Raw genomic sequence first — 27,711 nt, 5'->3', positions numbered from 1 at the left:
AGAGACATGTGCTAATTAGCTTCAATTACACTCGTTTTCATCTTTTTGTCATCATCCTCCGAAATGGAAGTGCAAGGAGTTAGACCCCCAACTATTTGTGTCTCCCTTTACATCTATTTCCATTTGCATATTTAATTTATGCTTTATGAATTAAATTAGCGCATGATGCAACTGCACTACAGTTAAGGCCAGCATTCGAGGGGGTTAATGATACGAATGGGAAGATAGGGGAACTAATAGACTCCAGGCTATTAGCAACACGGTAGGACTGGAAGGATGACGCTTCATTACACTGAATTAAAGTAAGTCATGTGTGATCCTGCGCTGATGGAACCTTGGATCAAACTGATGCTCACTTCCAAACAACACGGGAGATATTACTTGCTTTTAAATGCCCCCCCACACTCCCCATTGTGCCTATGTGTTCAGAGAGAGAGAGAGAGAGAGGGGATGGCCATGGCACAGTGGGTTAATGCGTCACAAGCTATCTTTACTTGCGCAGGCTCTTTGCACGGTGGTCTTTGGCTGTGGGCATCCCTGCAACATTCTGACTCATGCATTGGTATCAGAGCTACGATTTAATACCAAACTGTTGAAATAATTGCGTCAAGGGCAACCTTATAAAGGGTCGTGGCTCTATTTAGCAAAGTGAGAGCCATTATGTCACAACATTTGGGGGAAAGAAAAGTTAAAAAAAAATAATAATAATGATATGATTAGATGATGATTACATGATTATAATGAATAAAGGCAGTTTTTACCCAATTAAAACATTTCAGTAATGCCAGCACTCCCGTGGCAGCTGCAATCTTATCTGCACAGAGCCCAGCCGATGCCAACTGTCACCCACTATTATTCGACTTTCTTAATTCACTGGATGTGTAAAACGTTCAATTTCCCTGCTACAAGTGAGGCTGGGCCTGGAGGAGAGAGGGGAGAAGAGGAGAAGAGAGAGGATCGCAGCGGCACTTAACTGGTTTTGTTATGAGGGCCCGATGTGAGCTCTGGCTGGCGTCGCGAAGCCCCAATCAGGTGCCATTACACCCGCTGTTTGAGAATATCATTGGCTGGTGGGAAAGGAGCTGTGCGCAAAACCAACCCCGCCGCTCGCACTCGCCTAACAGAAGCCGAGCTGAAAGCATCATCCGCTTTGAGCGCTTAGGCGCAGTGATTACATCCTCCCACAGAGAGATAGAGAGAGAGAGAAAGTCCTGTTATTCGCCAGTCCTTTTTTTTATTATTTAGTAGAAGTTGCATTTGTTGTAGATTCCGGCGGTGCGTAAATAGGACTTTTTTTGTTTTCTTCTTTTTTCCTTCTCGTGTGGAATTCCTTGTTGTTTTGTGACTTTGTGTGAAGAAAGGAACTGTCTGTTCTGTGCACAGGGAGTGTTGGCTATGCGTCCTGGCTCCAGCCTGCTATGTTTTGCGCTGACGCCAAAACTGACATACCGGTGCAGAATTGATTAAAAAACAGAGAAGCTCGGATCAAATGGCTGTGCTTCTCACAGCTGAAACAACACAATGTTCCACTGACCCGAGGCAGAGGAGAGGCATTTCACAATCGGGCAGCCTTGTTGCTGTTTATTTCACTGCCTTTTTACGGACAGAGGCAATGGGAAATGCTCATTTCTTGTAAGGAAAGGGAATAATACTTCTTTTTTCTCCCCCCCCCCCCCCCCCCTCCCCAATCCCCGTCTTGAAGTGCACTTTTGTGAGAGGGAGAGGAGATGATTTGGTTCATTTTCTTGCTCTCCATCCTGGATGGAGCTGTCTCTCAGCTACACTACTCCGTGCCAGAGGAGCAGGAACCTGGCTCCGTGGTTGGGAATATCGCAGAGGATTTGGGGCTGGACATTACCAAACTTTCCGCTCGCCGCTTCCAGACGGTGCCTAGTTCACGGACACCGTATCTGGAGGTGAACTTAGAGAACGGCGCGCTCGTGGTGAAGGAGAAAATCGACCGGGAAGAAATCTGCAAGCAGAGCACCCCGTGCCTATTGCACCTGGAGGTGTTTTTGGAAAACCCGCTGGAGCTCTTTCGGGTGGAGATAGAAGTGATGGATATCAACGACAATCCGCCCAGCTTTCCCGAGACGGACATTTCCGTGGAGATATCGGAGAGCGCCATCCCCGGGACCCGTTTCCCGGTGGAGAACGCCTTCGACCCGGACGTGGGCACGAACGCGCTCAGCACATACGCCATAACGAATAATAACTACTTCTACCTTGACGTGCAGACGCAGAGCGACGGGAACAAGTTCGCGGAGCTGGTGCTGGAGAAGCCGCTGGACAGGGAGCAGCAGGCGGTGCACCGCTACGTGTTGACGGCTGTGGACGGGGGCATCCCGCAGCGCACCGGGACGGCTCTCCTGGTCGTTAAAGTTCTGGACTCGAACGACAACGCGCCCACCTTTGACCAGTCCGTGTACTCTGTCAGCCTGCGGGAAAACTCTCCCGTGGGCACTCTGGTCATCCAGCTCAACGCCACGGACGTTGACGAGGGACAAAACGGGGAAATAGTTTATTCGTTCAGCAGCCACAACGCCCCGCGGATAAAGGACTTATTCAACATCGATGCCCGGACAGGTAGGATAGAGGTGGCGGGGGAGGTGGACTACGAGGAGAGCAACACGCATCAGATTTACGTCCAGGCTAAAGATCTGGGGGCTAACGCGGTTCCAGCGCACTGCAAAGTGCTGGTCAAACTCACAGACGTGAACGACAACACGCCGGAGATCGGTTTCAGCACTGTGACCGAGTCCGTGAGCGAGCAGGACGCCCCGGGCACCGTGATCGCACTTTTCAGCGTCTCGGACCGGGACGCTGGCGACAATGGACACATGAGCTGCGAGATATTAGGAGACGTCCCTTTCAAGCTCAAGTCCTCGTTTAAAAACTACTACACCATCGTGACGGACGGCCCGCTGGACAGGGAGAACACGGACTCTTACACGGTCACCGTGGTGGCCAAAGATAAGGGCCAGCCGTCGCTCGCCACCAGCAAGTCCATCAAAGTGCACGTGTCCGACGAGAACGACAACGCGCCGCGCTTTACGCAGGCTGTTTATGATGTGTATGTGACTGAGAATAACGTGCCCGGCGCGTTCATTCACGCTGTAAGCGCTCTGGACCCTGACATGGGACAAAACGCTCTTATTACCTACTCCATATTGGAGTGCGACATACAGGGCATGTCTGTGGACACCTATGTGTCCATAAACCAGGACACAGGCTACCTTTACGCGCTGCGCTCTTTTGATTACGAGCAGCTGAAGGAGTTCAGCTTCATGGTCCAGGCTAAAGACTCTGGCGCCGCCGAGCTCTTCTCCAACGCCACCGTAAATGTCATCATAGTGGACCAAAACGACAACGCCCCCGCCGTGATAGCCCCAATCGGTAAGAACGGCACAGCCAAAGAGCACCTGCCGCGCTCCGCGGAGCCCGGGTACCTGGTGACGCGCATCGTAGCCATGGACGCGGACGACGGCGAGAACGCACGGCTCTCGTACAGCATCCTGCGGGGCAACGAGATGGGGATGTTCCGCATGGACTGGCGCACGGGGGAGCTGAGGACAGCCCGCAGGATCTCTCCCAAACGGGACCCGCAGGGTTACTATGACCTGCTGATCGAGGTGCGAGACCACGGGCAGCCCCCACTCTCCTCCTCCGCGAGCGTGAGCGTGGTGTTGGTGGACAGCGTGGTGGAAGGCCGCAGCGGGGACCGCGGCTCGGCCTCCAAGGCCAAGGAGACCTCCCTGGACCTGACCCTGATCCTCATCATCGCCCTGGGCTCCGTGTCCTTCGTCTTCCTGCTGGCCATGATCGTGCTGGCCGTGCGCTGCCAGAAGGACAAGAAGCTCAACCTGTACACGTGCCTGATGGCCGGCGACTGCTGCCTGTGCTGCAGCGCGTGCTGCAGCCGGCAGGCCCGCGGGCGCAAGCAGAAGAAGCTGAGCAAGTCCGACATCATGTTGGTTCAGAGCACCAACGTGACGTCAGGGGTCGGGCCCGTGGGCCAGGTGCCCGTGGAGGAGTCCGGGGTGGGCGGCGTGGGAGGGGGGTTCGGCTCCCACCACCACCAGAACCAGAACTCCTACTGCTACCAGGTGTGTCTGACGCCGGAGTCCGCCAAGACGGATCTGATGTTCCTGAAGCCGTGCAGCCCCTCCCGCGGAACGGACACGGATCACGCCAACCCCTGCGGCGCCATAGTCACGGGTTACAGTGACCAACAACCGGACATCATATCCAACGGCAGTATTCTTTCTAATGAGGTAAGAGAAGCCTGGGTGAGCTGTTGTCGCCTTGGGGGCTCCACTTCAGTTGTATTACAAAGTGCACAAAAGCGTGATTTAAAAAAACGAGTTTAACCTCATTTGGAAAAGATCCCCCCCCCCCCAGATATCAACAGCTGTGTCTGCCTCATGTCAAAATATGTTATCCACTCAGATGGAAGCGGTATCGGCTTTATTGGCTTGGCTGGTTCTGCTCAGTGGCCTTTGTTCATTGTCAAGGTGTATGGTGATTGGACATGTCAATTGTTAAATCTCATGTGGCCTTTTAGTTTCATTCGCAGTGGAGTGCTATCAGATCACAGGCTGCAGACCAACCTTTAGATTGCGCGCAACAGACAGAGATTTAGACTTTGGGCATGACTGCTTATCATTTTTAAGTCATACCACAAATTTGGAAGAGTTTTATTTTTATAACGTGTTTGGTGCTATCGCATTTCACCTGACCCATAGGCCTATTTTAAGATATTCACATGCACGCATGCAGTTTTTGTTAAGAATTGATTTCCAAAATTAGCAGGGTTTTAAAAGTTTGGGTTGCCTGCAAAATAAGGTGTGGCTCTTATCAAATAATTTACTTTTATAACTGCAGTGAAGGGAAAACATAAGGAATACAGAATTGTATCAGACATTTTGAAGAAAAATCCCACTAAGAGAGCATCTCTGTTTGTGGAAGATAGTTAGGTTTACATCAGCAATTTTCAGTAACTGGCCCTCCTTAAGCACAGGCATTTGTATAATTTATATATATCCGTATTGGGTTATATAGTTTGGGTGGCAAATATGACCGAAAAAAAAGTAGAAGACGAGTGGCTCCACGGCCCTGTTTTAGTTCAGCATGTTCATTCTGCGCGAGGGGGGAAAAGCTGTGGAGTTTGTGGCTTTTTGTTGATTGCGGTGTGGCTGGAGTGGAGCCAGACAGCTAGTCACAGCCTTGCCTTTGCTGTGAGTTAAGTATTCTGTGCACGACCCAGCACGGCAGCACCGTGAACAAAGGTTGTTCAGTTTCAGCATCGGGCGGCTCAATCATTTACGCATTCAATCGCCTCCCTAACCCACTCTCCCCTGCTCCTGTCTCCTCTCGCCTCACTCACTCACTCACTCACTCACTCACTCACTCACAGTCGGTTAGCTTCTTCTATCACAGTTACATGTCAACAACCAATGTATGAATATGTGATCACTTATGTTCCTATCATCTAGAATAAAGTTCCTTATGTTATTTTGAATGTGTCTATTTAGCGTTAAACGTGATCAAATGTGTTTTTCTGTGGGCTTTTCTAGACAAAACACCAACGAGCAGAACTCAGCTATCTGGTGGACAGACCCAGACGTGTCAACAGGTAGAGTCAAACGCACACACACGCACACGCACACACACACCAGTGTTGTAGTACTGAAGATCGGCCTTGGTCTCGGAATCAACCACATTTTAACTCGGCCTCTTCTCGGTCTCGGATGAAGAGGACTCAGGATTTTATTTCAAGACCGGTCAAGACCACGACTGTAGGGATTTCACTAAATTGTCTGTGCGTTGTCTGATTTATGCCTATGTGTTCAAACTTGCAAATGCAACCGATAACTTGACTTATATCTAATTTAAAATCAGTTAACCCCCCCCCCTGCTCTGGCTGTCTAACACAAGTCTGGTCTTGGTCTTGACTTAGTCTCAAACCCTCAAAGTATTGGTCTTGTCTCGGTACACTGGTCTGGGTGATGACTTGGTCTCGGCTTATGTGGTCTCGACTACAACACACACACACACACACACACACACACACACACACACACACACACACCATATTATTACCAATGTGCAAAACCTAGTGAGCCACATACCATTCACCGAGGCGATTCACATATCTATAAAATTGAAGATTACATCCATCAGTGTGGATCCCGGACATTCCGCAACGTTAATTGTGGCTTTGAGAGGCTACATGGTTCCCAATGTATCCATAACGTTCATCTTCAATTTGGCTCCCGTCCCATAACTGACAGAGCAGCGCCTATTACAGCTCTAATGCTGGATTTCATTACATGCCATGTGTGACATCCAATTTAGCCTCTTGACAGCCACCGTGACTGTATTAACGCAGTGTTGATTTCTGATTCTCCTTCTCTTTCTTTCTGTCTGCCCCCTCATTTAATCCTCCTCCTCTCCTCTTCGTCTACTTTCTTAATGTTGTATCTCTTCTTCCCTCTATCTCTCTCTCGCTCTCGCTGACCCCTATATATTTTTTTTGTCTTTTCTCTGACACGGCTGTCTGCAATCTCCCTCTCACGTCCTCCGCCTTTTTCACAGTTCGGCTTTCCAAGAGGCCGACATCGTCAGCTCCAAAGACAGTGGTCATGGCGACAGCGAACAGGGCGACAGTGACCATGATGCCACTAACCGGGGTCATTCGGCCGGTGAGTCCTCGACCCCCCCAACACCTCATCACATAATTACACTGTAATTTCAGTGCTCACACACACACACAAACCTCTGTTTCCATACTGTGTGTTTGCGATAGTGAATGGGATAATGCAGAATTGTTGGTGCGGACCAGTGACTTTTAATTTCCTTAATTTGAAAGAGTGTGTGAAGGCCCAAGCTCTGGCTGGCTGGCTGGCATGAGCCGTCCCCCAGAGGTTCTGATTGTATTTCACACCCGGGTGAAAGGGAGGAATATTTGGGTAAATCTCTCTTCTTTCTCCGCCTCTTGCGGCTCTCCGTCTCTCTTTCCAACACCGAGTAGTGCTGAAAGGACTGCGACTCGCAGCGAGGCAGTTCGAGGCCTTTAGTGCTTCAGTGGCACAAATCAATAGGTTCACTCAAGTGAAAGGATAAGGCATGGGGGCTAAATTAATATAATGAGATGCATTTCAATCAGCCTCGCAGTCGGCGTATTGCACTGCCTTTGTTGGATGTAGATTCAGCTGATCGGGGGCATTAGCAGCTTTTGCATTCTTAGGTTTTTTTTTGCTGGCCTACTTGTAGCTTTGGCATAAGTCAAGGCAAACAAAATGTTGGACTTAGGGAACATTTCCCTTCACACTGTCTCTCTATCTCTCTCTCTCTCGCTCTCTCTCTCCTACATTCTCCAGTAGCTTTTTAAGATAAGGCTTTAGGTCTTATCATAAGCCTCCCCTTGTTCTCTCTAAAGTTCTATTAGGTAAGTACCTGTTTATTGATCATAGTGGAGTCAGGTAGAAAGTGGAGCAATAGAAAATCTCATTTCATATTGAATTGCCCTTTCCTTCTGAGGGATTGTTCCACACGGCTTGTGTGAGACCCCTGTCTAGACCGGAGCCTGCCAAATATCATACCAGTGCTGGGAATACAAATAGAGCAGATCAGATAGGTGTTGTAGGATAGACAATGGTCCTCGTCATGCGCCACAGTGTTTGACATTATTAATGAACTGAGCCCAAATAGATAGCCAATATGCAGCATTGGCAGGGCCGCCGCCTGGCCCTCGCTGATGAAACGGGCGGGGAAGGTCAGTCTGTGCGAGACTGAAATGCAGAAGGCTCACTTCGTCTTTTTTTCAGTCAAGACTAAAAATGATAATTAATAATCATTAGGGCTGTCAATCGACTCAAGTATTTAATCACGATTAATCGCATGATTGTCCACTGCTGTAGTGTATGTTGTGTTTTAATCATATGCTAGTCAAGCACATTTTCAGAAACTAGAAGTATTTAGGTTTCAAGTGAAGCCTCATACATGCATTTTGGCCTTGCAGTTCTTCTGTTATAAGCTTTTCCCTTTGGGAAAGGGAAATAGACAAAAACCAAGCAAAAGAGGTGGATTAATCGCAAAATAATTTAATTTTTTTAATCTTTTCTAAATGCACTTTAAAAGGGATTTTTTTAAAAAGTTTTTATTGCCCATATGGTATTTAAGACTGGACATACTCCAGTGGTAACGCAACGATTCACATGGACAGTACACGCAAACAACTTTAGTCTTGTGGAGAGAACCATCTGGAAGGGCTTTGAGACTCAACTTGCCATTCAAAAGTTGTGGGATGCGGATGGTGGTCTTGAGCTGCTTTGTAATGATCATTGATTTAGTTCAAATGTAGGTAATGAAGCCTGTTACTCAGAACGGGAAGTCTCTCTTTAGATGAAGTGTGTGGCTCTTCAAAGAGCCTTTTATTTGTGATTCAGGATTAGGTTTAACCTCTGAAGCCGTACAGGGTGCGGCCCTGCCTCTTCCGAGCGTACACTGCACCCATGGTGGTCACCATCTTCCTCTTGGCATGCCCGGTGTTAGGAACACCTTCAGCACAACGCGGGTCTCCTCGTAGATCAGACTGAATATGTGCTTGGGTTTGGTGATCCCCTGGATGTTATCACGGAGCACTTTACGCTTTCTCCGAGTCATCCACAACGTTACTGCTGCATCGCTTATCCAAACTACGGAGCGGATTGAGGCCCGAATCAAAGAACATGCGTCACGACACGACACGTCAACATTTTTTTGTGCCGTTTAACGCCTGGGTAGCTCACATGGTAGAGCGCGCGCCCATATACAGAGGCTCAGTGCTCGACGCAGCGGCAGCGGGTTCGGTTCCAACCTGCGGCCCTTTGCTGCATGTCATTCGCCCTCTCCTCTTTCATGTCTGAAGCTTTCCTATAAAAAATAAAGGCCTAAGAGACTCAAGAGACCAGCGATAGAGACACAGAAGAAGATAGCAAGGAACATATGTTGTATGAAAATGCAAAAATGCATCTTAACCTACAGTATCCATCTGCAGCATGGTACTTCCTTCAGTAAGGAATCAGCCCTGACATGATGTTCTGGCCTGTGACTGTACTTCAAAACGCATTCCTATGTTGAGTATTGCCTTGAAATTCCTTCTTGCTGGTTTGCCAGGATCCCATTTACAGTATAAACCAATAACACGTTTCCTCAGCTTAATTTGACTCCGAGCATGCTCAGTTGGCACTGGCCTGGGAGTGTACCCAGTTGGTTCCGTCCTCCGTACACTCTACGAGGAAACCAACATTTGTTCCTCATGTTGGATTTAGAAGGGAACAGTTTACCACTCGATGGGAGGTTATATCACATGGTAGTTGGAAAGAGGGACACTTCACAGACTTTTGTAAACGACAAAACCAGATGGAGTGTACTTGTGTGTGTGTGTGTGTGTGTGTGTGTGTGTGTGTGTGTGTGTGTAGAGGTATACAATTGTCTGATTTAATATGTAGGCGGATGCACGATACCTGTGCGCAATCTGCTCTTGTGTGCTTTGCGTAGGAGAAAAAAAGGCTAGGTGATGATGTCTGTATTGAAAAGGAGTTTTCCTTTCGAGGCGGTGCTCTGGGAAGCTTAAATGAGATTCCGTTTTAAAAGAGAGAGCGGTAGGTAGTGCTTGGCACTCTGCCAGCTGTATGTTGCCTCTATATAGGCATACCCGTTGCTCATTTCTCTCTATGTACTGTATACGTGAGACATCTTTTATCATAGGGATGTGAATATTATTTATTGTCTCATGTGGGTCGCATGCTTTGTTTGTGTATGTTATTGTGCGCCTATACCAGTTCTATGCTGAGTGCATGTTCTTCACTTCTGCATGAAGATGGTCAGAGAGCCAAACTGAATAAGCCCGAGCCAGGACTATGTATAGCCCACGTGTGTTATACATTTCTGCAGCGTGTGTGTGCATAAGCAAATCCGTTTGTATGCACACACACGCACACACACACACACACACACACACACACACACACACACACACACACACACACACACACACACACACACACACACACACACACACACACACACACATTCTCTTCCAGGGTTTTGTGGCAGAGTCTCATCCTTCATTCTGTCTCCCCCACACGTTGGCTCTCCGCAACACTCGGCTGATCAGTAATTCATTTCCAGAACCTTTGCATAGCAATTATCAAAGGAGGGTTAGAGGCAAGGTTTCCTCACGGGACCGCGTGGCACACACTCTCCCTTTTGGTGCACCGGGAATATTTCAAATCAAGGGAAAACCATTTCCAGTTGGCATATCATCAACTTCACCTGCCGCAGCTTCCCGCTCGGCCGCTCGTCTGACACTTTAGAAAATAAGTCTCCTGACGTGGTTTTAAATCAAAAGGGACACGGCCTGTGAGGCTGGGACATCACCGGATACCTTTAAAAAGTGGCAAATGTTTTTTTTATCTGAAAGCAACGTGTCTGGAGTGAGGCACAACCGTGTCAGAAGCCAAAGCACTATTGATTAACTACCACACCTCCCCACAAATCTTTTTTTTTTTTTTTTAAAGTTGTTTGATGCACGATACCTAATAAGACACTCTTCTCTTCATTATTTCCCTCATTATCCTAATAGGAGATGGCGGCAAGAGTGAGCGAGCGGAAAGAATAGAAAAAAAGGTGACAGATAAAAGGGGATTAAATATTCATCAGTGAAAAAATTTGGCATCTCAGAAACATTCGATCAGCTGTGGAAGGCTGCGTGACGGGCGGGAGACTGGAAATGATCATTATCGTGACGTTTGTTTTGGTGAGAACAACAGCCGTGACAAATGGGACAATTAAATCACTGTGGCAACGGTGTATTAGATGGCTGATTATGAATTAGTGGCGGGCACCGTGTTGCAGTTTCCCATGTCACTGAGCTGTCAGAGGAATTTAGCACACAGGGTTTTGAAACGCCCTCCTCTCAGGCTCCAGATACTGACAGAACCGGAGGCTGTGATCCCCGTTGTCTATGATCCATGAGACCCGACAATAATGTCTGAGGTTTATTTCAAAAGCTCACATAATGGAAAAAAAAAAATACAGAGTCCTTGCTCATCTAGAAGAACAAGTAGTTGAAAAAAGACTGAAGGCTTGCAAAAGACAACGTTGCTTACATAGGTTATACAAAGATCACTTATTAGAACACCTTTCAGTCAAGAAAAGATCTTCAGTTCTGTTGTGAAAAGAATTTTGTCAGACTCAGGCTGCAACTAGCGCTTGTTTTCATCATTTTATTCGTGTGCAGATTATTTTCTCCATCAATCGTTCCACCTGCTGTATCCGAAAATAGTTCCTAGAAATGAAATGCTTCCTAGAGTTGAAAGTAATGTGTCAACATTGCTTGTGTTGTCCGACCAACAGTTCCAAAACCAAATATATTCAGTTAACTAGCATATAAGAGACAGAGGAGCAGCGGATCCTTGCATTTGAGTAGTAGGAACCAGCAAATGTTCAGAAATGAACTTAAAGAATGATGCCATTATTCATTAAAAGTGCTGTAGGTAGGATTGTGAAGATCCAGGACTTAGCCAAAAAATTTGAACATCTACAACTTCTCAACTTCTGCTAAAGCCCAAACGGTCTCCTAAGCTCCTCCCCCCACAAGGGAGAATGAATGAGCGTGCATGAGCAGTGATTGACACACAGTTAGACACTCCCCTGGCCCTGATTGATGCATCTGTAGGCCAGAGGAGTTGATTATTTTAATTTTTTTATTACCAGCTATATATATACTAACCATATAGTTCTACTGTAACATAGGGTATATATAATATGACAGAAAGTCTTACCTACTTACTGCATCTTTAAGGAGTAATGAAACCAGAACACATAAAATGTTCAACCTCTAAAGGGGGTGAGATGTTAAAAAGCAGAGAAAAGTACATATTCATGAAGCCTTCAAAAGCCCACCAGCAGAGAGTAACACAAAGAAGAGGGAAGCATTTCAATGTGACACAAAAAAGTACAAATCTATTACAGCAAATAGGATAAAAACATTGCCTCGTTAAAAAACAATTTAGCCTGTATCAGGTGGAGATGTCACCACTGCTTCGAAGCTGACTGGCTTTGGTGAATATCAATACAAGTCGTAGCAGAGAAAGGAAGAAAATCAATCAGTTTGATTAACCAATTGACTGGCCTGACAAATTATCTTTCTTATCTCAAACTAAGCATGTAAAAAAATCTCCCGTGACCCTTTTACACAATTAAGGTTGATGGAGGAGTGGATTCACTTCGACTTACTGAGTTCATTGTGCAAACGAATGAAAACCCAAAGAAGAAGTTGTAATGCAATGATTACCAATATAGTGAAACATCATGTCGAGTGGCTTGATGCATGTGTTCTTGGTGTGAATAAGCTGTGCTTTCTGAGGGAACTCAATGGCAAATTAAGGGATCCCAACCCTGAAATGAAATAATTAATAATGAAAATAATTAGGACACAAGCCTTCTTGGCTGCGACTCAAATCTGCTGAAAACATACGTTAAGATCAAAAATGGAAAAAGATGTATTTTCATTGTGTCAGACAGGGGCCTTGGATATTCAGTTGCACATGAGGCGGTAAGCCTCATGTTCAACTGTAAGTAAATCTCAGTGATGGGATGCTTTGGCCATGAGTAATACACATGTCATCCTTTCTGCCCAGACAACAGTGAACATCTGCTCCAGCAAGGCTGTGATGCTAAACTTCCTACAGAAAAACACAATGTAAGAGGTGAAGATATAGGGCCCCATCTTGCACCCAGCGCAGCGCAAAAGTGTATTTGCTAGTTTATTTTTTTAGTTTTTAGTTTAATTTCCCGTTCAGCAAATGCACCTGCGCCCATCTTTGCCCCCATGGTTGTGCTGGTCTCTCAAGGAGGTGTGTTCATGTGCATTTGCGCCCATTGACCAACAAAAACCTGGTCTAAAGTCAATAGCGCAGCATTTCATTGTTATTTTAACAGCAAATTGATCAAGGCTTATGCACAGCGCGCACACGCTATGCTTGTTACACACACAGGGACGCGCAGCAGCACACAAACATGCAAAAGATTACAAATAAAAATATTACGGTGCAAACCCGCAATCATAATAGCAATGCGCCGACGTACAAACGTGCCTGGCTTTTAAAGGGAATGGGAGATGACACTCTGATTGGTTTATTGCATGTTACGCCCAATACACACCTATGATTAATTAAGACACTAAGTACAACCCTTTTGAACCATGCACCTGGCGCACGGACCCTCTTTTCCGCCATCAAACTAGCAAAAGTGGATTCGTACACGCCCTGAACGCATCTGCGCCAGGCGCTTCACACCGTGTGCTTAGATCGTTAAAATAGGGCCTTTTTTTGCCTCGTCTGACTTAGTTCTACTGGAGTAATGTCACTGTGCTCAAACTGAAGCCTTTAGTTAGCGATTAATTCACACATCAATATAATTTTTCAAACTGTTGTTTTTATGAGTACTGTCACAGAGAAAGCAAATATTACACCGCTAAAAGCGGCCAAACTATTTTCAAAACAAGGCTGAATTTTCGTGGCTTTTGCACCACCATTAAAGGCATCAGCCAATCACGTCGCATCTGTACTTTTGGAACAACAACCAAAGCGGCAATCTTTCAACCTTGACAAAGCCAGCACATACCAAATCCACTCCTTCTGTTCCTAACCTTTCACAATGAAAGTCTTAGACATATACACTGCGTGTCCGTTTACCGGAATGATTAGTGATTAGTTATGATGATGTTCTGATACCGATACAGTATTGGAAAAGCATTTGATACAGCCTTAAATGCTGTTATCAGTATTGGCAAGTACTGGAGTTTATGCACCGATCCGATACCAAGCATTTTAGCCCAGAATAAAATCTACTTTAAAGTAGTTTAAAGTATGTTCTTTGTTCGTTATGACTGACTGTCAGAATGAATAATACAATGAATTGCATGGCATTTTTTGATTGTTTTTGTTCATGTTTTAAACAGAGTTTAACCTGAGCCAGACCACACAACAATCATATTACAGCCATACAGGGATAGTAATATACAACTGTTAAAACATCAAAAAAAATATGCATTTTTTATTGGATGCCAAATATTTGTAGGCGAGCATTTCACATTTTTGTGTCATTTATCCGTCAAGCCCCCAGAGTGTAAAAACCTTTACACTGTTGAGTACAATGTTATATTAACTGACAAATATGATGGCCAAATTATATCCGAGTTCTAGAAAACTAGAATTACCCTTGAATGGTGAAGTCAGGGCGTGTCAGTGAACGTCTAAGCCAAAGTCCGGTCAAAACTAAGTGATGAAACGCATACAAACCAGAGACCAATAATCAGTGGTCATCTTGAACCTTTGCTCTAACAATATAAAGGGCATTATTAATCAAACAGACACTGTTAGGGCAAGCAGCCATCTTGGCTCTCCCTCCCAGTCCAGTTGCGTGCAACAAACATGGAAAATGGTAGCTGCCTCTCGTCTCTTTTCTGTCAATACTGGATATGGTGGGAGCTATCTTGCTCTGTTCTGGCCCTGGGAAGTCTCTGGTTTACTCATCACATCCTCAGCGGCCAACCTGTGTGAGGAAGCACTGCTACTCCCCTGCCGTCATGAACTGCTGTCCAAATGTTGACGTTTTGTGTCTGTATTCTCTCTACAATGGAGGACAAGATGAAAAACATAGTTATAGATAGAAGACACCCTCTACCTGGGGGATTAGGAGAGTTTTTTGTATAAAGAGAGAAGAAGAAACAGGCAGAGAGGGTGAAATAACAAGAGACAGAGACACAGAGAGAAGGAAAAAGACAGAGCGAGTGTTCGACAGACCTGCATGCAGCAAATATATACCCACCAAGTGATTTCAAACATGGGGCTTGTGTTTTCCCAGGATTTGTTTTCCTTCACTTCCCCACTCCCTGTTGCTGGATGTATGTCAGGCAACGCAATTAGTCAAATCACGACGTGGGACTTCGGAAACACTCAGATATGTAATGGAGAAAAAAAAGGTGCTGATTGCTTATTAGCAAGTGGATTGTATTTGCATTGTGTAGCGTCGTATACATCCCCCTCTGTGTGTGTGTGTGTGTGTGTGTGTGTGTGTATGTGCGTGAGTGCGTGTGTGTGCATGTGTGTGTATGTATGTGTGCATGTGTGTGTATGTGTGCGTGTGTATGTGTGCATGTGTGTGTGTGCGTGTGCGTGTGTGTGTGTGTGTGTATGCAATTGTGTGTGTGTGTGTGTGTGTGTGTACTCGTGTGTGTGTTCTTCCTGCCTGATGAGGTCACGATGAGAGATAGGGCTGCTGGCAGGACCTGTCATTGCCAGTCACTGTTTTGGTTGTTGTTTTGCTTTCTGCCCGAGGAAGAAAAGGTGCTTCACGGGAATCAACAGCCACTGGGTGTCATGTGTGCATGGCCTGTCTGTCTGTTTACTGGTACATTTACATATCTCCGCGTTAAGAAGAGTATTTTTAAGCGCGTGTGTTTGCAAACATATGTGTTGGTGTCGCTGTTTTCTTGCTGTTCTGAGTGAGCCGTCAGGCAAAAAAACAACGAGTAGTTTGGAAGCTAGTGACAAGAGTTTCTCCGAGCCTGATATACGGTAAACAGTGACTGCTGCAGACTATATTTATACATCATCTCCAGAGAACAATACGCCCTTATGCCTGCTTCATAATACACTGAGATATGAGAAATGGGGAACAAACTGAGCGTTCCCTTAATCCTTCATCATTAACTATCTTCATCAGTATGTGTTCGTTTGCTTTTGCACCTGTGCATTTAGAAGTGTATGCATTGTGGCAACCAAGCTCTTTATCTGCAGCACAGAGATGATTGGAAGGCCTGAGGTCAACATTCTCATGTGTCTGAGGAGGAAATTAATTTGCCAGAAGTCCATTAAGAGGCTAAAGACTAAAGGCTAACTGTAAGGTGGGCATTAAGAGAAATGCTGTGATTTATATGCCCCCCAAACTTTAAAGACAGATATAAATATTAGGGCTGTCAATCGATTAAAACATTTAATCTAATTAATTACATACTCTGTGATTAATTAATCGAAATTAATCGCATACATAATTAACGATGCCTGAACCGATACTTTTTAAGAAAGTAAAACAAGAAAAGAAAAAAAAAGGGTACTAAACAACAGTTGGTGACATTAAAGAACGGCTTGTTTATTGCTAAGGCCATATGGTCAAAATTAAATGATTTAATAATAATGTATAACAATAACAATAACTTATTTCGCTAGTAAATTGCTGTTGAACGACAACAACCAGATAGGAAAAGGACATTTACAATAACTTCAAATGCACCACGAGGCTGTAGTTTACCAGTTTCATTGAATGCACCGTCTGTGTTGTTTCTCCAACGGCAGCTGCAGATTGTTACATCATGGTGTTGAATCCTCTACAGTAAAACACAGTCAAACTTTACACCAATATGGAATGGATTAATCTGCGTTAATTTTTTTAACGCGTTATTTTTTGTCAGATTAATTAATCGAAATGAACATGTTATTTTGACAGCCCTAATAAATATACATTAGTTTCCAGGGGTCAATCCAAGTGTATATGCAAGTTAACGCCACTCAAAATCTGAATTAGCAATTACACAGATGTCCAGGAGCAGTTATCCTGCACTGTTCTAGTTAAATGGAATCTAGATATTTTTTTGCTTTTGTTTTCAACCTGATCACAGTCTCAGTACAGAGCTAGGGCTGCGCAATTAATCCAAATTTGAATCAGGCTCCTAGTGTTCACAAGAACAGACTCATCGGAAAACGATTATTTTGCACATTACGTTTTGCAAGTAAACTCTTATTTTTTGTCTTGTGTTCTGAATCAAACGGCAAAAGTATGAAGGGCAACTTCACAGTTCAAGTTGTTTCCACTGTTGATTTATTGTTTTCTTTATGTTCAATAATTGCAACATCTTTCCAAAAGACAATGAGTGATCATGTTAGATAATCGCGATTTCAATATCGACCAAGATAATCATGATTATGATTTTTTTTTCACAATCGAGCAGCCCTGTACAGAGCTACAATTGACCCACAACCTGCACAGTGCTAGGTGGTGATAAAAACAAAAAACCTTTGGCAGCCAAAGCTCTGACTGCTGCTGATTCTGTGGGCCAGGCAGACAAGACACAGGCTAACAGAGCAAACAGACATATTTAAAACTTGCTGAATCAAACACAATTATGTGAAATCAAATAAGAAGAAAGTAGCTGTCAGCCCTTATATCCAGCTGTTTTCCCTCAAACCCTGTTTGTCTGCAGTTTCACTCAAGTAAATAACCCAGAACAGTTTAAAAGCAGGCTGTATGGGCTCTATTGATCCCACAGGGAAATCAGACGGCTGATATAATTAACTCTATCAAAGTTTAAGGATAGTATTACATTTTTCTTACATTCTCTACATTTTTTCGTATTCATTATTGAACCAGGATAGCCTCAATCCCCACATGGCCCTCAATAGTTAAATAACTATTATTAGGGCTGTCAATTGATTAAAACATTTAGTCGCAATTAATCACATGATTGTCCATAGTTAACGTGAATAATTGCAAACTAATCACACATATTTTCATCTGTTCTAAATGTACTTTAAAAGGGATATTTTAAGTTATAAGTTTTATAAGTTTTTAAAGCTGAGGTGGTATCTGAGACTGGACGTACTCCAGTGATAACTCAGTTCACATGGACAGTAGCCTGACATGGTCATACTCAGATTCTAGTCAGAATATGAGTCTGATACTGCTCCATTGGGCTGTGATTATGGGGCGTGTTTCAACTGAACCAGGCAAGAAAATGCCTCTGCACTCAATTGGATAGACCTACAACCAATCAATGCAAAGGAGTATGAACGTATGTTGAGCCAGCTGATAAATTTAACTTTTGCCGAATCCCGTAGGAAGGACGGCAAAAACATCTTTCCGATCGACAAATGCCTTGTCTCTGTTCCTCTTTTAAAATGAACGCGCTCGATATCTTCTACAACAGACACGATGGCGGAATCTACACATCTCAATTCTCCAGCGGCAGCTATCTTTGTTTCAACCCAAGCGCTCTTTGGTGACGTGGTTGGTTACGTTACCGTTGATCATCTGTCCATCATCGTATAAAGCCCGCCCTGACAATTTGATTGGTCCAAACAGCTCTGGTTGGAGCATAGTTGCTCCACAATGGATCAAGTCCAGACCCAACTTCCCGACCTCAAATGTTGTGGGCGGGGCTAAGTTCGGCTGGCATCCAGGCTATATGGACAGTACATATAAACAACTTTAGTCTTGTGGAGAGAACCATGTGGAAGGGCTTTGAAACGTAACTTGCCATTCAAGAGACCCTTTTCTTTATCCATTTCTGATCCATTTCTCTATCCGCCCTGAACCCTAAAACTCTCAAGGAGGCCCGAGGCCCAAATCACAGAACACGCGTGCGTTAATCACGTTTATTAGTGGTGGTGAAAGAAATTTCCATTAGCTTGTTATTATTGCGTTAGTCTATATCGACGACGTTTCATTTCCGGGATTGTTCCGGGACAGAAATTCTGTCAGATGTCCCTCATATTTGGCCGGATGTCCGATACCTTCCTCTTTCTTTGTGTTGGCGTTCTAAACTCCGGTGGATTTCTGAGGACTATGGTTAACTGCTCCTCAGATCTCTGCAGGGTAAATCCAGACAGCTAGCTAGACTATCTGTCCAATCTGAGTTTTCTGTTGCACGACTAAAACAATCTTTGAATGTACACGTTCCACCAAAAGAAGTTCCTTCCTGAGGCTATTTTGCAGAGGTGCCGTTGCGCCGTCTGGCGCTTAGCACCGCCCATGATGATTGTGATTGGTTTAAAGAAACACCAATAAACCAGAGCACGTTTTCCTCCCATCCCGGAATGTTGTGTGGACTCGCCAGACCCTCCTCCGCTGTGCTGTGGAGGAAGGTCTGGCAATGTAAGACTATTATCGCGTTAATTTTGACAGCCCTACTTATTATATTTCCATGTGATGGGGTTAAAGTACATGACAGCTAATGTTTGTTTTGTGGAGATTTTTCATTTTCAGTACTTGAAGCCCTCTCCCTCTCTGCCCACCTCTATCTAACCCCTCACCCGTCCCCATCTGCGAGGCCCGGGTCTCACCCTGTCTTTTCTGGCCATTGCTCTTTCCATCTGCAATTGCCCGGGTCTCCCCTCTGCTTCCTTATGGTTCCTGCGATCTTGCTGCCTGCTGTCTCCATCTGTGAAATCTGTGACTCCCCCCGTCTGTCTGGCCCTGGCTGTCCCTTGTCTGTGAGCATGGTGTCTCCTCTGGCTCTCTGGCCACTGCACAGTCTTTGATGCCTGTCTCGCTCCCCGTGAGGCCTGCATTTGCAACCCGGTTAGATCCACACAATGCACACAAAACCAAAACTATTGACTCAGCCACAGACAATGTGTTGACAGTGCTGTTGTTAATAATGTATGGTTTTTACATGAGCACTGGGTGACATTAGCCAGTATAACTTGTAATATTATAGTAAATTAAGTCAAAGCTATGATGTGTTTTTTTTTTGTGTTGTGGCTGTTCTGGTACTGAACTATATTTAGAAGACCTTTCCAAATTTTTTTTTGTTTTAGATGAGTTGAACACAACACTCTCACCTTGACATTTTCTTTCCTTTCAGTCTTCGAAGTCTAGTTTCAAGGGTCCATCTTTGGTTTCACAATTTAGGGGCACAACAAGTAAAAAAATACCAGAAAAACCCAAGACAAAAATACGTATACACTTAAATACTTCCTCTTTCTCTGATGTTTTACAGATAAAAAATAATCAGAATTGAACACCTATCTTTATGTTACAGTTACAACGCAGTTCTCCAGTTACAGAATTACATAATCAATGATGATACTATTGCTTATTGCACTCGATAATAATTAAAGGAAATATAAAAAATATATAAAACTAGAAAAACTAAACATTCTGTCATTTTTCTGATGTACTGTTAGTGTTAATACACTAATCCTACTTAGACCGTTTAGTTTCCTTGATTGAGACGGTAGATAGCTGTATTTGCATCTGTACTACGAGGAGCACTGTGTATTACTACCTTATTTTTGACTGAAGCCTCCATTAAGGAGAATATTAACTGGGACTAAAAATACACATACCATTTCATATTTTGTTTTATTCAAAAACATGCGGAGCAGGTTAAGTTCCAGGGTAAAAAAACAGTTGGCTGCCCCAGCTTATTGCTCATTGCATTAAGTGCTGTACTGTACTGTATGAGCATATCAACATGTATGCCCCCCTCCTCCAATCCACATGTGTACTGTACATGACACAGTCATAACACATGAACCCTAACCCTAACCCTAACTCTAACTCTAACCATAACTTGTCATGACAAAAACCGAATGACACTTACTGACAGAAGCATTATGTCATAAACGTTTATGACTTCTTTATAATGTTTATGACACATTCATGACAGTGTCATGTCACTCTTATGTAGATACCTTCAAGTAAAGTGTAACCGATTTTTGTTTGTTTTTAAAGCCTTGTTAAGTTGGCGTCATATTGTAGGAATGTGTCTGAAATACACAGACCAGTAGAGCATGAGCATCCAATCTGACAGAACAACCAAAACTAAAGTGAAAAAAAATCTGACTCCAATCTTTTTATGACCAGTGACACTTTTGTATGTACTCACCTCTTTCACTTCATGTAAAAAATAATCCATAATGCGGGACAGGCTGACATTTGTACATAATAGTCTTAATATGCTGGGGGTAGAATGTGGACCGGACATGGAAATTTTGTTTTTTTATTTCCTTAAAGTTGCATGTAGATACAGCATATGTAGCATATGGTACATAATATTAAGTAATCATATTACTTAATTGGGGTGTTGTTTTGTATTCATTGTCTCTGTGTGTGTGTGTGTATATATATATATATATATAAAATCTATCTTTCTCTGTGGCCTAATATCTAGTGATATTTATATGCTTGCCTCACATTGTTTGTGCGCACGCCTGCTTTTAGTAATAGACGAACAGTGGCACTATCAGTGCAGAGGATCAGTAGAATAGATTTGTGTAAGTGGAGCCTTTGATCTGAAGCCCTTCTCAGCCTTCAGGGAATTACAGATTGTCTGCTTTCTGTGTTTGGGCCTCTCTTTGCTGATGTATCGCTCTCCTCCTCTCACCCTAAACTGCCCGTCTTGGCTTCCTTGGAAAACTGGGAAAAAAACTACAAATCCAATCTGCACACGCACATCTAGACTAGCTGCAGAGTCTCATTACAGAGATGACTCTGTTCATGTCTCTTGTTCCTTACTCTTCCCTTTTATAATCTCTCTCCTACTCCCCCCTCCCGTCCTCCTCTCTTTATTCTTTCTAAAGAGGGAAAGTAATTAACATAACTGGTACCTCTTTCATGCCGTGTGTTTGCGTGACTGTGTGTTATTCTATTATATCATTTTAGATGTTAATTTAATCTTCTTTTTTTTACGTTGTTTGGTTGGCAGCAGCTCTGTGTCAGTTACACACTGTGTCAGTCTGTATAGGGATGATTGACATTAGAGTGTGATAAAGCAGCCAGTGAATGTTTTGTGTGGAGCATTTCGTAAGATAATTTCTTCTGTGTGTGTGTGTGTGTGTGTGTGTGTGTGTGTGTGTGTGTGTGTGTGTGTGTGTATGTGTGTGCGTGTGTAACGACGATAGGATATGGATACACATTTTGTTTGTTGGTGTTTGGGAATCAATTGGGAGTCTGAGGATATTGATGTGGAGAGGGGAGGTGGGGGGGGGGATGTTTTCACAGCACCCACATCACTTTGATTGCACTTTTCATTCGAAATGAATGAGGTGAGGAGGAAAACAAACAATCCGCTTCATCAATGTTGGCCTTGTCTCTTTGATGAATAGCTTTTTGCTGCACTTTTTCTGCCCGCGACATGCGGCAAGCGATCGCTAACTTGTGTTCTCTCTTCCCGTCTCTTTCTCTCATCTCCTCCTCCATCTCGTCTTTCCACTCCAAATATCCGCACCGCTGCTCCTTTCTTCTCTTTTTTCATCCCCTCTCGCTTATCATCACTTACATCTCTCTAATCTTCCATTCACATTTCCATCTTTCCATACGTCATCCTGCTTTCTTCCATCCCCTAATCTCTTTTAGCTCTTTGATGCTGCCCTTCTTAAAATAATTGTTACTGCACTGTAACTTTTATTCTTGTATTTTATCCCTGTCTTATTATATTTTAGCTTATATTTCCAACTGTTTTTAACTGCTATGGCTGCACAATATGAGGAAAATATGCAATAACATTGTTGAATATGGCGAAAACAATAACACTTGCGATACATAAACAGATATTAAAGTGCACTAAAGTTCTGCTGCTTTCGGTATTCTGTTAAGACAATACCTTGCTTGTTGAATTTAAAACAAATGAAAGGAAATCCTTTCCAACATTCTTTTATTGAACAAATTGAACATTGCATTGAATATAATAGTTAGCACTAAAACAAGAGAGACAGTTACATTTTTTTTTCAGTGCAGTTTTCTGCTGATATTTTCATTCAACTTACAAAAAACTGGTTGCGATGTATTTATTCCACAAACTGATATCTCGATGACGGTAAAAGAAAATGATAAATTGTGCAGTCCTACTCCTAATTAATGTTTTATGTCAGAGATCTTCAACAGGGGGTCTGGGACCCCCTAGTGGGTCCTCAGAATTGCTGTGGGGGAGCCAAATTATATACAATTATATATACACTACCGGTCAAAAGTTTGGGGTCACTTAGAAATTTCCATTCCACTTCATTACAGACATTACATTTTTTTAATCAGGGCAGCAGTGTTTAGATGACATTATGTACTTACATAATTGCAAAAGGGTTCTCGACTGTTGTAGAAAGAAGTGGCTGATCTTTAATGTAATATCTACATTACCCATTATCAGCAACCATTCATCCAATGTTCCAAAGGCACATTCTGTTTACTAATCTGATATCATTTTAAAAGGCTAACTGAGAAAACATCGGAGAACACTTTTGCAATTATGTAAACACATAATGTAGTCTGAAAACTGCTGCCCTGGTTAAAAAAACAATGCAACTGATCTCAGCTGATATTCTGTCTGGAATGGAGGGGAATGGAAATTTACAATCAATGAGTAACAAAATAAGTGACCCTAAACTTTTGACCGGTAGTGTATATACAGTATATGTCTGAAAATATACATCAACATGAATCCAACATATTATTAGTAAAGGTAAAATATGTTTCTTTAATGTACTTTAATGTACACGACATTGATGATAGGCTTACTGGCCTATAGGTAAGGTAGCCATAAGGTCATCCACAGATACCCTTAAGCTTAAGGATTCACTGTGCCACATTTTAATATTAAAAGATGATGTAAAAATATATGAATATGCCAAACAAAAAATATTTTAAGAGCTTTGTATTGTATACACCATAAAAAGGTATGCATAAAGGCTTTAGGCCCGCCATACACTTTGTTGTAGGCCCAGCTTAATATGCAACTACATTTTATACAATATATATAGTAAGGGGTCCCTGCTCTGTTTATTTTTAGCTAAGGGGTCCTTGGCCTAAAAAACGCTGAAGGCTCCTGTTTTATGTAAAGCATTTGTTGCTGAAATGTGCTATATATTTGTGTCTATCCTACTGTCTACTTTATTCCCTTATAATGCCCATATTTAATGCTATCTTTTTTTTAAACTTGCTTGTTAATGCTATAGTTTTTATATTACTATGTTTTGCACTACCACCATGACACACACTCTCATACAGCACCTTACTTTTTATTTAGTAGCTTTTCTTTTATTGTCCATATTATTCTTGTGGATTTATTATTTATCATCGTGTTTAGGATGAATGTGTATGTTGTGTGTGATGTCTTTAAACTACTAGGACCTTGAATTTCCCCTTGGGGATCAATAAAGTACCTACCTATCTATCTATCTATCTATCTAGCTACCTGTCTATATTAGGGGTGCACGATTCAGAAAATGTCTCAATATCGATTTTTAGGCTCAAGATTCGATTCAAAATCAAATTTCGATTCAAAAACGATTCTCGATTAAAAAAACGATTCACAGAATGTAAATGGAGTTACTTTTCCCATGTGATTGCAGTAGACACACAATTAAAAAAAACAAAAAAAATATGAATCGATTTTGAATCAGTAGAGCTTGAATCGCGATTTGAATGTGAATCGAATTTTTTGCACACACCTACTATCTATCTATTTATCTATCTATCTATCTATCTATCTATCTATCTATCTATCTATCTATCTATCTATCTATCTATCTATCTATCTATCTATCTATCTATCTATCTATCTATCTATCTACAAATAAAGCTGCCTTGCCTTGCCTTATCTTATCTGTATCCTGTCTGCAGGCGCTGACCTGTTCTCTAACTGCACGGAGGAGTGCAAAGCCCTGGGCCACTCGGACCGCTGCTGGATGCCATCCTTTGTCCCGTCCGACGGGCGCCAGGGGCCGGACTACCGCAGCAACCTGCACGTCCCCGGCATGGACGCCACGCTGCCCGACACTGAGGTACCCTCCTCCGTCAACCTGTCTGACCAACTCAGCATGACCGCGTCCACCGCCTCGGCCAACGATAGGTCATTCTCCACCTTTGGCAAGGAGGGTCAAAGGTCACAGTCACACCACAGCCTTCACCATCACCTCCATCAGCAGCAACAGCAGCAGTACAGCTCCAGCACGCTAGAGAGGAAAGAGTATGATAGGGGGACCCTACCGTACAAAGCCACCTTTCTCTGTGAGTATCAGTATGAAAGTTCCCTGGGACCCTACGACTTCGGTCTGGTCCAGTACAGGTACTAGAGGTGGGGAGGATGAATCTGATCTGGACTTTTTATGTTCTTCATCAACTTTTTCTTCTTCTATTTTTTTAAGGAGTTTAAAAAAAAACAAAAAAACGGCTTTATGTTTGTTTTTGTTTTTTTGTGTGTGGAAATTATGATTTATTTTGTCGAATGTAAAATGTACGCTATTATTGCTAACTCCCCCTTTTTCAAAACCCACTTTGAAAAAAAATCTATCTAACCCCTTCCTAACCGTCAGTACTGTCTGTAATGATGTGACTCATTATAAAATAAACACAATTTAAATTGGACCCATGTTAAACTGCTGTGGCCCTTTTTCTTTTTCTTTTTTTTTTTATTACCTTTCTCTAAATTTCCCCTCCAAATCCTCTCCAATCAGCCTTTTTATATCTGATGCTCATATAAGTAAAGGTCACAGACACAAGCACACTTCACATTTGCATGCCTGCCGTCTTCACACACACCCACATTTGAATGCCGTTCACGGTTTAAAACATGATTCCAGTGTATAGAGAGGAAATGGAAGCTAGATCATCTCATGCTGTAAAGGACATCTTTGTGTTTCCCCATTTGCTCAACAACAGAGTTTAGCTCGAGCATGATGACTTCCCTATTGAATAGCTCCTAAGGTGAAACACACAGCGCACGCTTCTTCTCTTTCACGAGGATTGATGTCCGGTTTTGTGCTAAAAAAAGAAGTGTCGAGTATCTATACTCGCCTGCTTGTGGATCAATACCTGACATAAAGAAGGGTGGGTGGGTGAGGTGGGGTGTCAACACACGGGTCAAGATTCTACAGTTGGAGGAGACATGACAAACAGGTTTGTGTGACAGAAAGGAGGGAAACTGTTACTATATGAGCTCTCATTTAGCAAATGAAATATTTTCCAGCTTGCGTTTTCTAAAGGAGCATGATTTGGAAATGATGGCTGGACACTTCTTGCACATGTCAATTGCTTTCCCAGCACCCACATTACATGAATATTCTATTAGCTCTAAGAGTAGAGAATGGATTCGATATACACGTTCAGTAGAGAAGTCATTTCCAGTCAAGTCACCGCCATGTTAACCACCATCCTCCATCATACTGCATGCAGACTGTGGGCTGTCTGTCAGGTAAACGATCAGCAGTATAACCTGCTCTTTTTCTTGTTTTTTTCCATTCCTTGTTTGCGACTTAGCAAACCTAGCCAAGCAATCTTCCTCTTGTGCATCAGGTCCGCGTGAAAGATAATTTGGATTTAGCCTGCAGGTGCTAGAGCCTGCTTCGCTCCAAATATAGCTGCCTGCGCGTCTGCTCATCTCGTCTGCCTCGCAGGGTCGGGATAAAGGCACTCCATATTCGCTCTGACCACAACATTAATATATTTCATTTGACTTTTTTTTCTGATTGATGATTTCAGCCGTATTTTCCCTGCTCTTTTAAAAATAAATTGACGCCAGGTTGCCACGGCAAAAAGTTCTGCTGTTCATCAGTCGGTAAAAAAAAAGATGAATACAGTCCCAGAGGATGAGGCTGTATTAACCAATTGGCAGCATGTTCTACTTTTAGAAATAGCACCGTATGCTACTACTGGCTATGGCAATGCTCTGATCACCACGGCTTGCCTTGATAAAGCGTTTATAAATGTTTAATGATCCATTTATAGATAATTAATGAAGCAATTAGCGCTCTGTGTATTTGCTGTGAATGCATTATGTAGCCACTGAATTGTGAACATTTATCTTCACTGATGGACATGTTTTTTACCCAATTCCCAAATTAGTTGTACCATTATACTGCGAGGAGCAGCAGCTTTTAGGGTGTATAAATAACTTCACAGAGAGTCCTTTGTGGCATGTATCCTTCAAGAGATGAGCGTTCCGAGCCAGATTGTCTCGAGGGATAGGGTGCCATTCGTCATAACGAGTGTGTTCTCTGTCGTTTCAGCCCGCAAAAGGATTTGCTAGCTCGTTCCATGTGGACCTGTCGGAGACAGCGTGAGTTTCTGTGCTTAGACCACCAACACTGATGCTGGAGACGGCGACATTAAACGACACAAACAGCAACCCGGACAGCAGCAACCTTGGTTAAGCTTCATTATCTTGTGTGGCGAACTGTAACAAAGCCTTGGCAGTGGTCGCCGAGGGGAGGAGAGGAGAACTAAATATTGAGTAGCTGTAAACCACTAGATATCTGAGGAGCAATCCAAGGCCTTATTCCTCTCAGCAGGACTGAGACCGGGGCCCAAAAAAAACACTTGACATGTGAACATTATAAAGTCATCAGCAGACGGATGAGAGGAAGCGAAATGGACAGAGGAGTACAAAACAAGAAGAAGAGGGAGCGATTGACTCACAGAGGTGGGTTGTGTTTCTTTTTCTGGACTGAGGAGTTAGCCTCTAGAGATCTGTGTGTGCCTGTTTACATGAAGAAAAAAAAAACTAATGTTTCTGTACAAACTTCAACCAATGTCACACGGAACCCTTTAGCTATTTCTATGGTCACCACTTAGCCAGCTGTACAGAGACTGTGTGTGTGGGGGGGGGGATGGTGGGGGGAGGGAGGGGGTGGAGACTGACAGCCAGAGAGACTGGGCGAGAGACAGACTATTAGACAGAGAGATGGAGCAGGTGTTGTACAGGTATAAAATGACACAGAAAAAAAAAAATAAAATAAAAAAGGAAAAGGGGACGAGCAGAGATGATGTGCAGTACTATAAAATTCTGTATCTCCGGTTTTTTGACTTGACTGTCTTTATATAACTTCTCTTTTTTGTTTCTGATGTTCTATCTGTGTGGTTAAAGTGTGCAGACTCTAAAGTATTCCA

At 43.3% G+C, this 27,711-nt stretch overlaps 1 protein-coding gene across 3 annotated transcripts; it reads left to right on the top strand.

Annotated features, from left to right (window-relative positions):
- The first annotated feature begins 1,127 nt into the window (after positions 1 to 1,127).
- pcdh10a (protocadherin 10a) lies at positions 1,128 to 27,422 on the top strand. 3 transcript variants are annotated; one of them, XM_078266615.1, is made up of 5 exons: positions 1,128 to 4,274; positions 5,577 to 5,635; positions 6,598 to 6,704; positions 24,448 to 24,608; positions 26,832 to 27,422. In XM_078266615.1, the coding sequence occupies exons 1-5, from the start codon at positions 1,728 to 1,730 to the stop codon at positions 26,883 to 26,885; spliced, it is 2,928 nt and encodes a 975-aa protein (XP_078122741.1). In that variant the 5' UTR covers positions 1,128 to 1,727; the 3' UTR covers positions 26,886 to 27,422. The 3 variants fall into 3 exon arrangements, with proteins under 3 accessions (XP_078122741.1, XP_078122734.1, XP_078122726.1); XM_078266608.1 differs by having other exon boundaries at positions 24,448 to 24,834; XM_078266600.1 differs by lacking the exon at positions 26,832 to 27,422 and having other exon boundaries at positions 24,448 to 25,191.
- The last annotated feature ends 289 nt before the right edge of the window (positions 27,423 to 27,711 follow it).

Source organism: Sander vitreus, chromosome 2 (genome assembly GCF_031162955.1).
Source record: "Sander vitreus isolate 19-12246 chromosome 2, sanVit1, whole genome shotgun sequence".
NCBI lineage: Eukaryota > Metazoa > Chordata > Actinopteri > Perciformes > Percidae > Sander > Sander vitreus.
Note: the sequence above shows the minus strand (reverse complement) of the source record. Positions and strands in the feature narration are given on the sequence as shown.

Coding starts and splice junctions, on each gene's coding strand:
- pcdh10a (XM_078266600.1), top strand. CDS start 1,728: ATGATTTGGTTCATTTTCTTGCTCTCCATCCTGGATGGAGCTGTCTCT. Junction 4,275..5,576: donor GCAGTATTCTTTCTAATGAG/GTAAGAGAAGCC, acceptor GGGCTTTTCTAG/ACAAAACACCAACGAGCAGA. Junction 6,705..24,447: donor TAACCGGGGTCATTCGGCCG/GTGAGTCCTCGA, acceptor TCCTGTCTGCAG/GCGCTGACCTGTTCTCTAAC.